At 54.1% G+C, this 12405-nt stretch overlaps 1 protein-coding gene across 2 annotated transcripts in view; it reads right to left on the reverse strand.

The window, feature by feature from the left end:
- Positions 1-12405, reverse strand: part of LOC140410622 (microtubule-associated protein RP/EB family member 3-like) — a 222307-nt gene that overhangs the window by 15880 nt on the left and 194022 nt on the right. The window contains exon 7 of one of the 2 annotated variants that reach the window (XM_072498938.1): positions 8345-8563. The exons of the other annotated variant lie outside the window; for it this stretch is intronic. Coding sequence (XP_072355039.1) covers positions 8549-8563 — 15 coding nt within the window. The 3' untranslated portion in view covers positions 8345-8548. Of the gene's footprint in view, positions 1-8344; positions 8564-12405 lie in introns of those variants that run through there. 2 annotated transcript variants of the gene reach the window in all.

Raw genomic sequence — 12405 nt, forward strand, 5'->3', positions numbered from 1 at the left:
CGTATATGCCCCGAACTGGGATGATGCCGGATTTATGAAACGCATGCTGGGACGGATTCCAGACCTGGAGGTAGGAAGCTTGATAATGGGGGGGGGGAGAATTTCAACACGGTGCTGGACCCAGCACTGGATCGCTCTAGGTCCAGGACAGGTAAGAGGCCGGCTGCGGCCAAGGTGCTGAGGGGGTTTATGGACCAGAGGGGGGGGGAGTGGATCCATGGAGGTTTGTCAGGCCCCTGGCCAGGGAATTTTCATTCTTTTCCCACGTCCATAGAGCCTACTCCCGGATAGATTTTGTTATTTCGAGTAGGGCGCTAATCCCGAAAGTGGAGGGAACGGAGTATTCGGCCATAGCCATCTCAGACCACGCCCCGCACTGGGTGGAGCTGGAGTTAGGAGAGGAGAGGGACCAGCGCCCGCTGTGGCGTCTTGATGTGGGATTATTGGCGGATGAGGAGGTGTGCGGGCAGGTGCGGGGGTGCATTGAAAGATATTTGGAGGCCAATGACAACGGGGAGGTGCAGGTGGGGGTAGTCTGGGAGGCGCTGAAGGCGGTGGTCAGGGGAGAGTTAATCTCCATCAGGGCCCACAGGGAGAAGAGAGAGGGCAGGGAGAGGGAGAGGTTGGTGGGGGAGATCTTAAGGGTGGACAGGAGATATGTAGAGGCCCCCGAGGAGGGACTACTCAGGGAGCGGCGGAAACTCCAGACAGAGTTCGACTTGTTGACCACAGAGAAAGCAGAGGCACAGTGGAGGAAAGCGCAGGGGGCGACGTATGAGTATGGGGAGAAGGCGGGTTGGATGCTGGCACACCAGCTTCGTAAGAGTGAGGCAGCGAGGGAGATAGGTGGAGTTAAGGATTGCGGGGAGAATTCGGTGCGGAGTGCGGTGAGAATATACGAGGTATTGAGGGATTTTTATGGGGATCTGTACAGATCTGAGCCCCCAGCGGGGGAAGAGGGGATGCGACGATTTTTGGATCAGCTGAGGTTCCTGAGGGTGGAGGAGCAGGTGGTGGCTGGTTTAGGGGCGCCAATTGGGCTGGAGGAGCTGGTTAAAGGATTGGGGAGCATGCAGGCGGGGAAGGCCCCGGGGCCAGATGGGTTCCCGGTCGAGTTTTACAGGAAATACGTGGACCTGCTAGGCCCGTTGCTAGTGAGGACTTTCAATAAAGCAAGGGAGGGGGGACCTTGCCCCCGACAATGTCCGGGGCGCTGATCTCTCTGATCCTGAAGCGGGACAAGGACCCACTCAATGTGGATGCTAAGTTGCTGGCAAAAGTGCTGGCTACGAGAATTGAGGACTGTGTCCCGGGGGTGATTCATGAAGACCAGACGGGATTTGTAAAGGGCAGGCAGCTAAACACTAATGTGCGGAGGCTCCTCAATGTGATCCTGATGCCCTCGGTGGAGGGAGAAGCGGAGGTAGTGGCAGCTATGGACGCGGAGAAGGCCTTCGACTGGGTGGAGTGGGAGTATCTTTGGGAAGTGCTGCGGAGGTTTGGGTTCGGGGAGGGGTTCATCAGCTGGGTCAGGTTGCTATATAGAGCCCCGGTGGCGAGTGTGGCTACGAATCGGCGGAGGTAATGGTACTTTCGGCTATACCGAGGGACGAGGCAGGGGTGCCCCCTGTCCCCCTTGTTGTTTGCATTGGCAATTGAGCCTCTGGCCATGGCACTATGGGAGTCCAGGAAATGGAGGGGACTGGTCCGAGGAACATCGGGTGTCGCTGTATGCGGACGACCTATTGCTGGATGTGGCAGATCCAGTGGAGGGGATGGCGGAGGTCATGCGGATCCTAAGGGAGTTTGGGGGCTTCTCAGGGTATAAGGTCAATGTAGGGAAAAGTGAGCTCTTTGTGGTGCATCCAGGGGACCAGGGAAAGGGGATAGACGACCTGCCGTTGAAGAGGGCGGAAAGGAGCTTTCGGTACTTAGGGATCCAGGTGGCTGGGAGTTGGAGGGGCCCTGCACAAGCTCAATTTGACGCGGTTGGTGGAGCAGATGGAGGAGGATTTCAAAAGATGGGATGTGCTGCCACTCTCGCGAGCGGGCAGGGTGCAGTCGGTTAAAATGATGGTCCTCCCGAGGTTTCTCTTTGTGTTCCAGTGCCTTCCCATTATGATTCCCAAGGCCTTTTTCAAACGGGTAGGTAGGAGTATCATGGGTTTCGTGTGGGCAAATAAGACCCTGAGGGTATTTCTGGAGCGTAGTAGAGACGGGGAGGGCTGGCTCTGCCGAATTTGTGCGGCTATTATTGGGCTGCCAATGTGGCGATGATCCGTAAGTGGGTAATGGAGGGAGAGGGGGCGGCGTGGAAGAGATTGGAGATGGCGCCCTGTGTGGGCACGAGCGACGGCACCGCTGCCGCTCTCGCCGACAAGGTACACCACGAGTCCGGTGGTGGCGGCGACGTTGAAGATCTGCGGGCAGTGGAGACGACACAGGGGCGAGGTGGGAGACTCGGTTTGGTCTCCGATTCGGGAGAATCATCGGTTTGTCCCGGGAAGGATGGATGGGGAGTTTCGGAGCTGGCATCGGGCAGGGATTAGAAGAATGGGGGACCTGTTTATAGATGGGACGTTTGCGAGCCTAGGGGCGCTGGAGAAGTTTGGGTTGCCCCGGGAAATGCTTTCAGGTATATGCAAGTGAGGGCGTTTGTGAGGCGGCAGGTGTGGGAATTCCTGCTGCTCCCGGCAAAGGGGACTCAGGACAGGGTGATGGGTTGCAGAAGGCAGGGTTTTGGCGATCTACCAGGAGCTGAAAGAAGAGGAGACCTCGGTAGAGGAGTTAAAGGGTAAGTGGGAGGAGGAGCTTGGGGAGGAGATAGATGAGGGTCTGTGGGCTGATGCCCTGAGTAGGGTTAATTCTTCCTCCTCTTGCACCAGGCTCAGCCTAATGCAATTCAAGGTTACTCACAGAGCGCATATGACAGGGGCGAGATTGAGTAGGTTCTTTGGGGTGGAGGACAGATGTGGGAGGTGCTCGGGAAGCCCGGCGAATCACGTCCACATGTTCTGGTCGTCCCCGGCACTGGAGGGGTTTTGGAGGGGTTTCGCGAGGACTATGTCCAAGGTGCTGAAAGTCCAGGTCAAGCCGAGTTGGGGGTTGGCACTATTTGGGGTAACGGACGAGCCGGGAGTGCAGGAGGCGAAAGAGGCCGGTATCCTGGCCTTTGCGTCCCTGGTAGCCCGGCGAAGGATCTTGCTATTATGGAAGGACGCGATGCCCCCCAGTGTGGAAGCCTGGATAAATGACATAGCAGGGTTCATTAAGCTGGAGAGGATAAAATCTGCCTTACGAGGGTCTGTGCAGGGGTTCTTCAGGCGGTGGCAACCGTTCCTTGACTATCTCGTGGAGTGTTAGGAGGAGGTCAGCATCAGCAGCAACCCAAGGGTGGGGGGGGGGGTCTCTTTTGTGGGGGGGGGAGAATTCGGGTGGGTAGGGGGGGGCTTCCCTACGGGTACCTTTGAATGTCATATGGGGGGGTTACTGTATATGGGGAAACCCAATGTATAAGTTTTGTATAATCTTTGACTGTTGTGTTTGTGTTTTTTTCTTTCTGTTGTTGGGAGGGGGGGTTGGTTAAAAATTTTGTTGGAAAATTTGAATAAACATATTTTTTTAAAAAACAAAAAAAAACTTTATTTTGTTTTGTTTGTTTATTGTCACGTATACCAAGGTACAGTGAAAAGTATGTTTCTGCGAGCAGCTCAACAGATCATTAAGTACATGAAAAGAAAAGGAAATAAAAGAAAATACATAATAGGGCAACACAAGGTGCACAACGTAACTAGATAACATCGGCATCGGGTGAAGCATACAGGGGTGTAGTGTTAATGAGGCCAGTCCATAAGAGGGTCATTTAAGAGTTTGGTAACAGTGGGGAAGAAGCTGTTTTTAAGTCTGTTCGTGCGTGTTCTCAGACTTTTGTATCTCCTGCCCAACAGAAGAAGTTGGAAGAGTGAATAAGCCAGGTGAGAGGGGTCTTTGATTCTGCTGCCCGCTTTCCCCAGGCAGCGGGAGGTGCAGATGGAGTCAATGGATGGGAGGCAGGTTTGTGTGATGGACTGGGCGGTGTTCACGACTCTCTGAAGTTTCTTGCGGTCCTGGGCCGTGCAGTTGCCATGCCAGGCTGTGATGCAGCCAGATAGGATGCTTTCTATGATGCGTCTGTAAAAGTTGGTAAGAGTTAACGTGGACATGCCGAATTTCCTTAGTTTCCTGAGGAAGTATAGGCGTTGTTGTACTTTCTTGGTGGTAGCGTCGACGTGGATGGACTAGGACATATTTTTGGAGATGTGTACACCATGGAATTTGAAACTGCTAACCATCTCCACCTCGGCCCCGTTGATGCTGACAGGGGGGTGTACAGTGCTTTGCTTTCTGAAGTCTTTTCATCTTGTGCACATCAGAACAGATTTGTAGGACTTCCGGTTGCGGCGATGCGGAGCTAAGCCGCACATTTCGGCAGCTCCCACTAGAACGGACTTTTGGGCTCTCCGGAGGAGTCCCAACGGAACTTTTTTAATCGAATCCCGTGTGGGAAGGTGAAGTAAGGACCCCCTTCCATCGTGTATGGGGCGGACTAGAAGTGGAGGGACAAAAAAAGCTTTGGAGCAGCGGCAGAAACGAGGGGGAGAAAACAAGATGGCGGAGGGCGGAGATCGAGCAGCATGGGGGCCGGAGCAGCAGGGGTTTCTCAGGCGCTGCGTGGAGGAGCTTAAAAAGGTGTTGGCGCCAATGCTGTTGGCGATCGAGGGGCTGAAGGCGACCCAGAAGGCCCAGGCGGTAGAGCTCCGAGAGGTGAAGGAAAAAAACAATGAGAAGAGGACGAGATCTTGGGCCTGGCGGTGAAGATGGAGGCGCACGAGGCGCTGCACAAGCAGTGGGCCGAGAGATTCGAAGTCCTGGAGAACAGGTCGCGGAGGAAGAACCTCTGGATTCTAGGTCTCCCCGAAGGAGTGGAGGGGGCTGATGCTGGGGCGTATGTGAGCACGATGCTCCATTCGCTGATGGGTGCGGAGGCCTCTCCGAGCCCCCTGGAGCTGGAAGGGGCTCACCGGGCCCTGGCGAGGAGACCAAAGGCTGGTGAGCCGACAAGGGCGATAGTGGCGAGGTTCCATCGTTTCGCGGAAGAGAGAGTGTCCTGAGATGGGCCAAGAAAGAGCGGAGCAGTAGATGGGAGAATGCGGTGATCCGAGTTTATCAGGACTGGAGCGCGGAGGTGGCAAAAAGGAGAGCTGGCTTCAATCTGGCCAAGGCAGTGCTGCATACAAAAAGGGTGAGATCCGGAATGCTGCAGCCTGCGCAACTGTGGGTCACGTACCAGGACCGACACCACTATTTCGAAACGGCAGAAGAGGCTTGGGGGGGGTGGGGGGGTAGCCCCCCAATCCGGCTGATCACGTGGAGTGTGAGGCGCCCAAATGGGCCGATTAAGAGGGCCCGAGTGTTCGCGCACTTAAACGGACTGAAGGCAGGCGTGGTCATGCTTCAGGAGACACATCCGAAGGTGGCAGATCAGGTCAGGTTAAGAAAGGGATGGGTAGGACAGGTGTTCCATTCAGGGCTGGATGCGAAGACTAGAGGGGTGGCAATACTGGTGGGGAAGCGGGTGTCGTTTGAGGCCAAGAACATAGTGGTGGATAACGGAGGCCGGTACGTGATGGTGAGTGGTAGGTTGCAGGGGACGGGGGGTGGTATTGGCGAATGTGTATGCCCCGAACTGGGACGACGCTGGATTCATGTTGTATTCCAATGCCTCCCAATTGTGATTACCAAGGCCTTCTTTAAGAGGGTAAGCAGGAGCATTATGGGATTTGTGTGGGCGAGTAAGACCCCGAGGGTAAGGAGGGGGTTCCTGGAGCGTAGCAGAGATAGAGGAGGGCTGGCGTTGCCGAATCTGAGTGGCTACTATTGGGCAGCCAATGTGGCGATGATCCGTAAGTGGGTGATGGAGGGAGAGGGGACGGCATGGAAGAGACTGGAGATGGCGTCCTGCAAAGGAACGAGCCTGGGGGCGCTGGTGACGGCACCGCTGCCGCTCTCGCCGACAAGGTACACCACGAGTCCGGTGGTGGCGGCAACGCTAAAGATCTGGGGGCAGTGGAGACGACACAGGGGTGCGATGGGAGCCTCGGTGTGGTCCCCGATCAGAGATAACCACCGGTTTGTCCCAGGAAGGATGGACGGGGGGTTTCAGAGCTGGCATCGGGCAGGGATTAGAAGAATGGGGGACTTGTTCATCGATGGGGCGTTTGCGAGCTTAGGGGCGCTGGAGGAGAAATTTAGACTACCCCCGGGAATTGCCTTCAAGTACATGCAAGTGAGGGAGTTTGTGAGGCGGCAGGTGAGGGAATTCCCGCTGCTCCCGGCACAGGGGATTCAAGACAGGGTGATTTTGGGCGTATGGGTCGGAGAGGGCAAGGTGTCGGCGGTATACCAGGAGATGAAAGAAGAGGGGGAGGCTCTGGTAGAGGAGCTGAAGGGTCAATGGGAAGAGGAGCTGGGGGAGGAGATTGAGGAGGGTCTATGGGCTGATGCCCTAAGTAGGGTTAATTCCTCTTCCTCGTGTGCCAGGCTTAACCTGATACAATTTAAGGTTGCTCACAGAGCGCATATGACGGGGGCGAGGCTGAGTAGATTCTTTGGGGTGGAGGACAGATGTGGGAGGTGCTCAGGAAGCCCGGCGAACCATGTCCATATGTTTTGGTCATGCCCGGCACTGGATGGGTTCTGGAGGGGAGTGGCGAGAACAGTATCTAAGGTAGTGAAAGTCCAGGTTAAGCCAAGTTGGGGGCTAGAACTATTTGGAGTAGCGGACGAGCCGGGTGTGCAGGAGGCGAAAGAGGCCGGCATTCTGGCCTTTGCGCCACTGTTAGCCCGGCGAAGGATCTTGTTAGTGTGGAAGGATGCGAAGCCTCCCAGTGTGGAAGCCTGGATAAATGGTATGGCAGGGTTTCTTAAGTTGGAAAGGATAAAGTTTGCCTTGAGAGGGTCTGTGCAGGGGTTCTCCAGGCGGTGGCAACCGTTCCTAGACCATCTCGCGGAGCGTTAGACGGAGTTCGGTCGACAGCAGCAGCAACCCGGGGGTGGGGGAGGGAGGTTCTTTCTGAGCAAGAAAATACACAGACGATCCGGAAAAATGATGTGTATGGGAGGAATCCAATGTACAAAGTTCTGTATCATATTGATTTGCCATGTTTATGTCTTGCTATGCGAGTTTTTTCTTATTTTTTGTTACGGGGGGAGGGTTTGTTTATATGGTTGAAAATTCTGTTAAAAATTTTTAATAAACATATTTAAAAAAAAACAGATTTGTAAGAATAACAGATCTCAAAGGGAACAACAATTGATACTGTATGAGAAGATGATGCTGATGGTTGGCAAGTGGACTCTGACTGGTAGAGATACTGCCATGGAGAATGCACCAGGGAAAAGTTAGCTGCCAAGGTTTTGTTTCAATTTAAACCAGGCAGGTCAACTTTGACTGGTCAAGGCATTACCATGGGGAATGTACCAGGGAATGGCTATCCCCCAAGTTTTAATTTAGTCGAAAAAGACATAATGCGATGAAATGTTAATTCTGTTTGCAAAGGACAAGGCCCTGTGTGTGAATATATGTAGCTTCTAGTATGCATAAGGGAGCCAAACTGTGAGCCCAATTTATAATCTTAAATTGGTTGTCAGTGTAATTCTTAGCACAATCAGGTTTGTTTAGCAAATGTTGTCAAATTGCAGAATCACATTTAATTTTGGATGTTCTGAGTTTTGCAAGCACAGGCTGCTCGAGTCATTAAGGTATCTATTTGTCAGAAATATGCAAGGGGTAGGCACTTTAGGGTTATTTCATTGAAGATGCGTTTCTTGTGGAAACTGACAAATATGTTTGCAAGAGCTGGGCTGAAAGCATCCCATAGCAACACCATCTATTTGCTCATACATGGTGTCATTAAAACTAAACTCAACTGCGGGCACGAGTTGCTGAGTTCATAAGTTCAATGAATACAGATTTGCAAGTCCTGTATGGTCCTCACAAAAGAACAAATCTTTCACCATACATGTGGGAAAATTTGCTCAGAAGCTGGTTGTAGAAAACCGCTCAATCATTTGACCAGTTTATGCTTAGTATAAGATAGGGCACAAAGGGAGATGACTTTTGTATGTCTTGGGGAGCCCCAAACATACGTGGATGCAGTGAGCTCTGAGGGCGAACCCCATCATATATACCACCCAGCAGCTCATTGCTCTTAAGCTCAGCACATATTTTTGAAACTTGCTCTCGAGCAGGGTTATGTGCTCATGCTTAGCAACAGGTCTAAAGGATACAAATTTGGGCCGGCCATTAAGAAAGGCATGCGTTTTATTGATAGAGTCACACTTTTTAAAGCTTCTGGTCCCTTTGTTGGGATTATTGATATGTATGTCTGCATGGGCCTTGAGGTCTCGCAATGCTACCAGACATTCACATTGCAAATGAAAATCAGCCAAGATGTTGAGTATCTTGCAATATTTGTGTGCTCGATCAGCTAGGTGTGTTTTCAAGGACTCAGCATCTTCTTTTCTAAAAAAAATAATTTTTATTAAAGGGTTTTCATAAAATATCAATAACAAAATGAAAAAGAAAACCCAACAGGGTTAAGTACAAAACACAGTCCAGAAAAACCCTCCATACCCCCCTCCCCCCCCTGTACATAAATAATAAATTACCATTAACATCCCAACTTAATACAACAAGTATATACAACCCCTCAGACCCTCCAGTATAAATAACAAAAACAAAAAAGTAAAGTGACCCCCCCCCCCCCCCCCGCCCCGCGAGTTGCTGCTGCCATTGACCAATGTCTACCGCTTTGCCAGGAAGTCTAAGAACGGTTGCCACCGCCTAAAGAACCCTTGTACCGACCCCCTCAAGGCAAACTTCACCCTCTCCAATTTAATGAACCCGGCCATATCGCTGATCCAGGATTCCACGCTTAGGGGCCTTGCATATTTCCACTGAAGGAGAATCCTTCGCCGGGCTACCAGGAACGCAAAGGCCAGATTTCCGGCCTCTTTCGTCTCCTGCACTCCCGGCTCCTCTGCCACCCCAAATATTGTGAACCCCCAGCCCGGTCTGACCCTGGATCCTACCATCCTCGACACGGTCCTCGCTACGCCCTTCCAAAATTCCTCCAGCGCTGGGCATGCCCAGAACATATGGGTTTGATTTGCTGGGCTCCCTGAGCACCTAACACACCTGTCCTCACCCCCAAAGAACCGGCTCATCCTTGTCCCGGTCATGTGTGCCTTGTGCAGCACCTTAAACTGTATGAGGCTGAGCCTCGCGCACGAAGAGGAAGAATTCACCCTCCCTAGGGCATCTGCCCACGTCCCCTCTTCGATCTCCTCTCCCAACTCCTCCTCCCACTTACCTTTCAACTCCACCACCGAGGCCTCCTCCTCCTCCTGCATCACCTGGTAAGTTTCCGAGATCTTCCCCACTCCCACCCACCCCCCCCCCCCCCCGAGAGCACCCTGTCCTGTACTGTGTGTGGCCGTAGCCGCGGGAATTCCGCCACCTGCCGTCTGGCAAACGCCCTTACCTATAAGTACCTGAAGGTATTCCCCGGGGGGAGCCCGTACTTCTCTTACAGCTCACCCAGGCTCGTGAACTTCCCGTCCACAAACAGGTCCCCCAACTTTCGTATTCCTGCCCTGTGCCACCCCGCAAACCCTCCACCTGTTCTTCCTGGGGCGAACTGGTGGTTCCCCCGTAGTGGGGTCACCGCCGAGGCCCCCGCTTTCCCCCTGTGCCGCCTCCACTGCCCCCAAATTTTGAGGGCAGCCACCACCACCGGGCTCGTGGTTTACCTCCTTGGAGGGAGCGGCAGCGGCGCCGTTGCCAGCGCCCCCAGACTTGTACCCACACAAGATGCCATCTCCAGCCTCTTCCATGCGGCCCCCTCCCCCTCCATCACCCACTTGTGCACCATCGTCGCATTGGCGGCCCAGTAGTACCCACAGAGGTTGGGCAGCGCCAGTCCCCCCCTATCTCTACTCCGCTCCAGGAACACCCTTCTCACCCTCGGAGTCCCTCGCGCCCACACAAACCCCATTATACTCCTGTTAACCCGCCTGAAAAAAGCCTTCGAGATAAACACGGGGAGGCACTGGGACAGGAACAAAAACCTTGGGAGCACCGTCATTTTGATTGACTGCACTCTACCCGCCAAGGGCAGCGGCAACGCGTCCCACCTCTTGAACTCCTCCTCCATTTGCTCCACCAGCCTTGTAAAATTAAGCCTATGCAGGGCCCCCCAGCTCCTGGCCACCTGGACTCCCAGAAAACTGAAGCTCCTCTCCGCCTTTTTTAGTGGGAGCTCGCCAATCCCCCTCTCCTGGTCCCCTGGATGAACTACGAACAGCTCGCTCTTCCCGATGTTGAGATTGTACTCCGAAAAGTCCCCGAACTCCCTGAGGATTCTCATTATCTCCAGCATTCCTCCCACCGTGTCCACCACATCCAGCAGCAGGTCGTCCGCATAAAGTGACACCCTATGCTCCTCCCCACCACGCACCAACCCCCTCCAGTTCCTTGACTCCCTCAGTGCCAAAGCCAGGGGTTCAATCGCCAGTGCGAAGAGCAGGGGGGGATAAGGGACACCCCTGTCTCGTCCCTCGGTGCAACCAAACGTACTCGGACCTCCTTCTGTTTGTGGCCACACTCGCCGTCGGGACCTCATACAACAGCCTAACCCACCTCACAAAACCCTCCCCAAACCCGAACCTCTTCAGCACTTCCCACAGGTACCCCCACTCTACCCTATCAAAAGGCTTTCTCAGCGTCCATCGCCACCACTATCTCTGCCTCCTCCTCCCTCGCCGGCATCATTATAACGTTCAAAAGCCTCCGCACATTCATGTTCAACTGCCTCCCCTTCACAAACCCGTCTGGTCTTCATGGATGATCTGCGGCACACAATCCTCAAGGCTAAGACCTTCACCAGCACCTTGGCATCTACATTTAGCAAGGAAATCGGTCTGTTAGACCCACACTGCAGGGGATCCATGTCCTGCTTCAGGATCAAGGAGATCAGTGCCGGGGCATCGTCATTGAAGGTCCTAACTAACAGCAGATCCAACAGGTCCATATATTTTTTATAGAATTGGACCGGGAAACCGTCGGCCCCGGTGCCTTCCCCGCCTGCATACTTCCTATCCCTTTGATCAGCTCCTCCAGCCCAATCGGGGCCCCCAATCCCGCCACCAGTCCCTCTTCCACCTTTGGAAACCTCAATTGGTCCAGGAAGCGGCCCACCCCTCCCTCCTCCCGTGGGGGCTCGGATCGGTACAATTCCTCGTAGAAGTCCCTGAAGACCCTATTGATGCCAGCTCCACTCCGCACCACGCTCCCTCCCCTGTCCTTAACTCCCCCGATCTCCCTAGCTGCGTCCCGCTTCTGAAGCTGATGCACCAGCATCTGGCTTGCCTTTTCCCCATACTCGTAAATCGCCCCCTGGGCCTTCCTCCACTGCACCTCCGCCTTCCTGGTGGTTACCAGGTCGAATTCGGCCTGGAGGCTACGCCTCTTCCTCAACAATCCTTCCTCGGGCTCCTCCGCATACCTCCTGTCTACCCTCACCATCTCCCCCACCAGCCTCTCCCTTTCCCCCCGCTCCCTGTGGGCCCTAATGGAGATCAGCTCTCCCCTCACCACCGCCTTCAGTGCCTCCCATGCCATCCCCACTCGGACCTCCCCGTTGTCGTTGGTCTCCAGGTACCTCTCTATACTTCCTCGGACCCGCTCGCTCACCTCCTCGTCCGCCAACAGCCCCACCTCCAAGCGCCACAACAGGCGCTGGTCCCTCTCCTCCCCCAGGTCTAAGTCCACCCAATGCGGGGCGTGGTCCGAAATGGCTATTGCCGAATACTCAGTATCCTCTACTCTCGCTATCAACGCCCTACTCAAGATGAAAAAGTAGATTCGGGAATAAGCCTTATGGACATGTGAGAAGAATGAAAATTCCCTAGCCCTCGGCCTTGCAAATTTCCAAGGGTCCACCCTTCCCAACTGGTCCATAAACCCCCTCAGCACTCTAGCCGCTGCCGGCTTCCTACCCGTCCTAGATCTGGAGCGATCCAGTGCCGGATCCAACACCGTGTTAAAGTCTCCCCCATTATCAGGCCCCCCACTTCCAAGGCTGGGATCCGACCCAACATACGCCGCATAAAACCCGCATCTTTCCAGTTCGGGGCATACACATTGACCAGTACCACCCTCTCTCCCTGCAACTTACCATTATGTACCTGCCGCCATTATCTGCCACAATGCTCGCCGCCTCAAACGACACCTTCTTTCCCACCAAAATCGCCACCCCTCGATTTTTGGCATCCAGCCCCGAGTGAAACACCTAACCTACCCAC

This window comes from Scyliorhinus torazame, chromosome 4, assembly GCF_047496885.1.
Source record: "Scyliorhinus torazame isolate Kashiwa2021f chromosome 4, sScyTor2.1, whole genome shotgun sequence".
Lineage (NCBI taxonomy): Eukaryota > Metazoa > Chordata > Chondrichthyes > Carcharhiniformes > Scyliorhinidae > Scyliorhinus > Scyliorhinus torazame.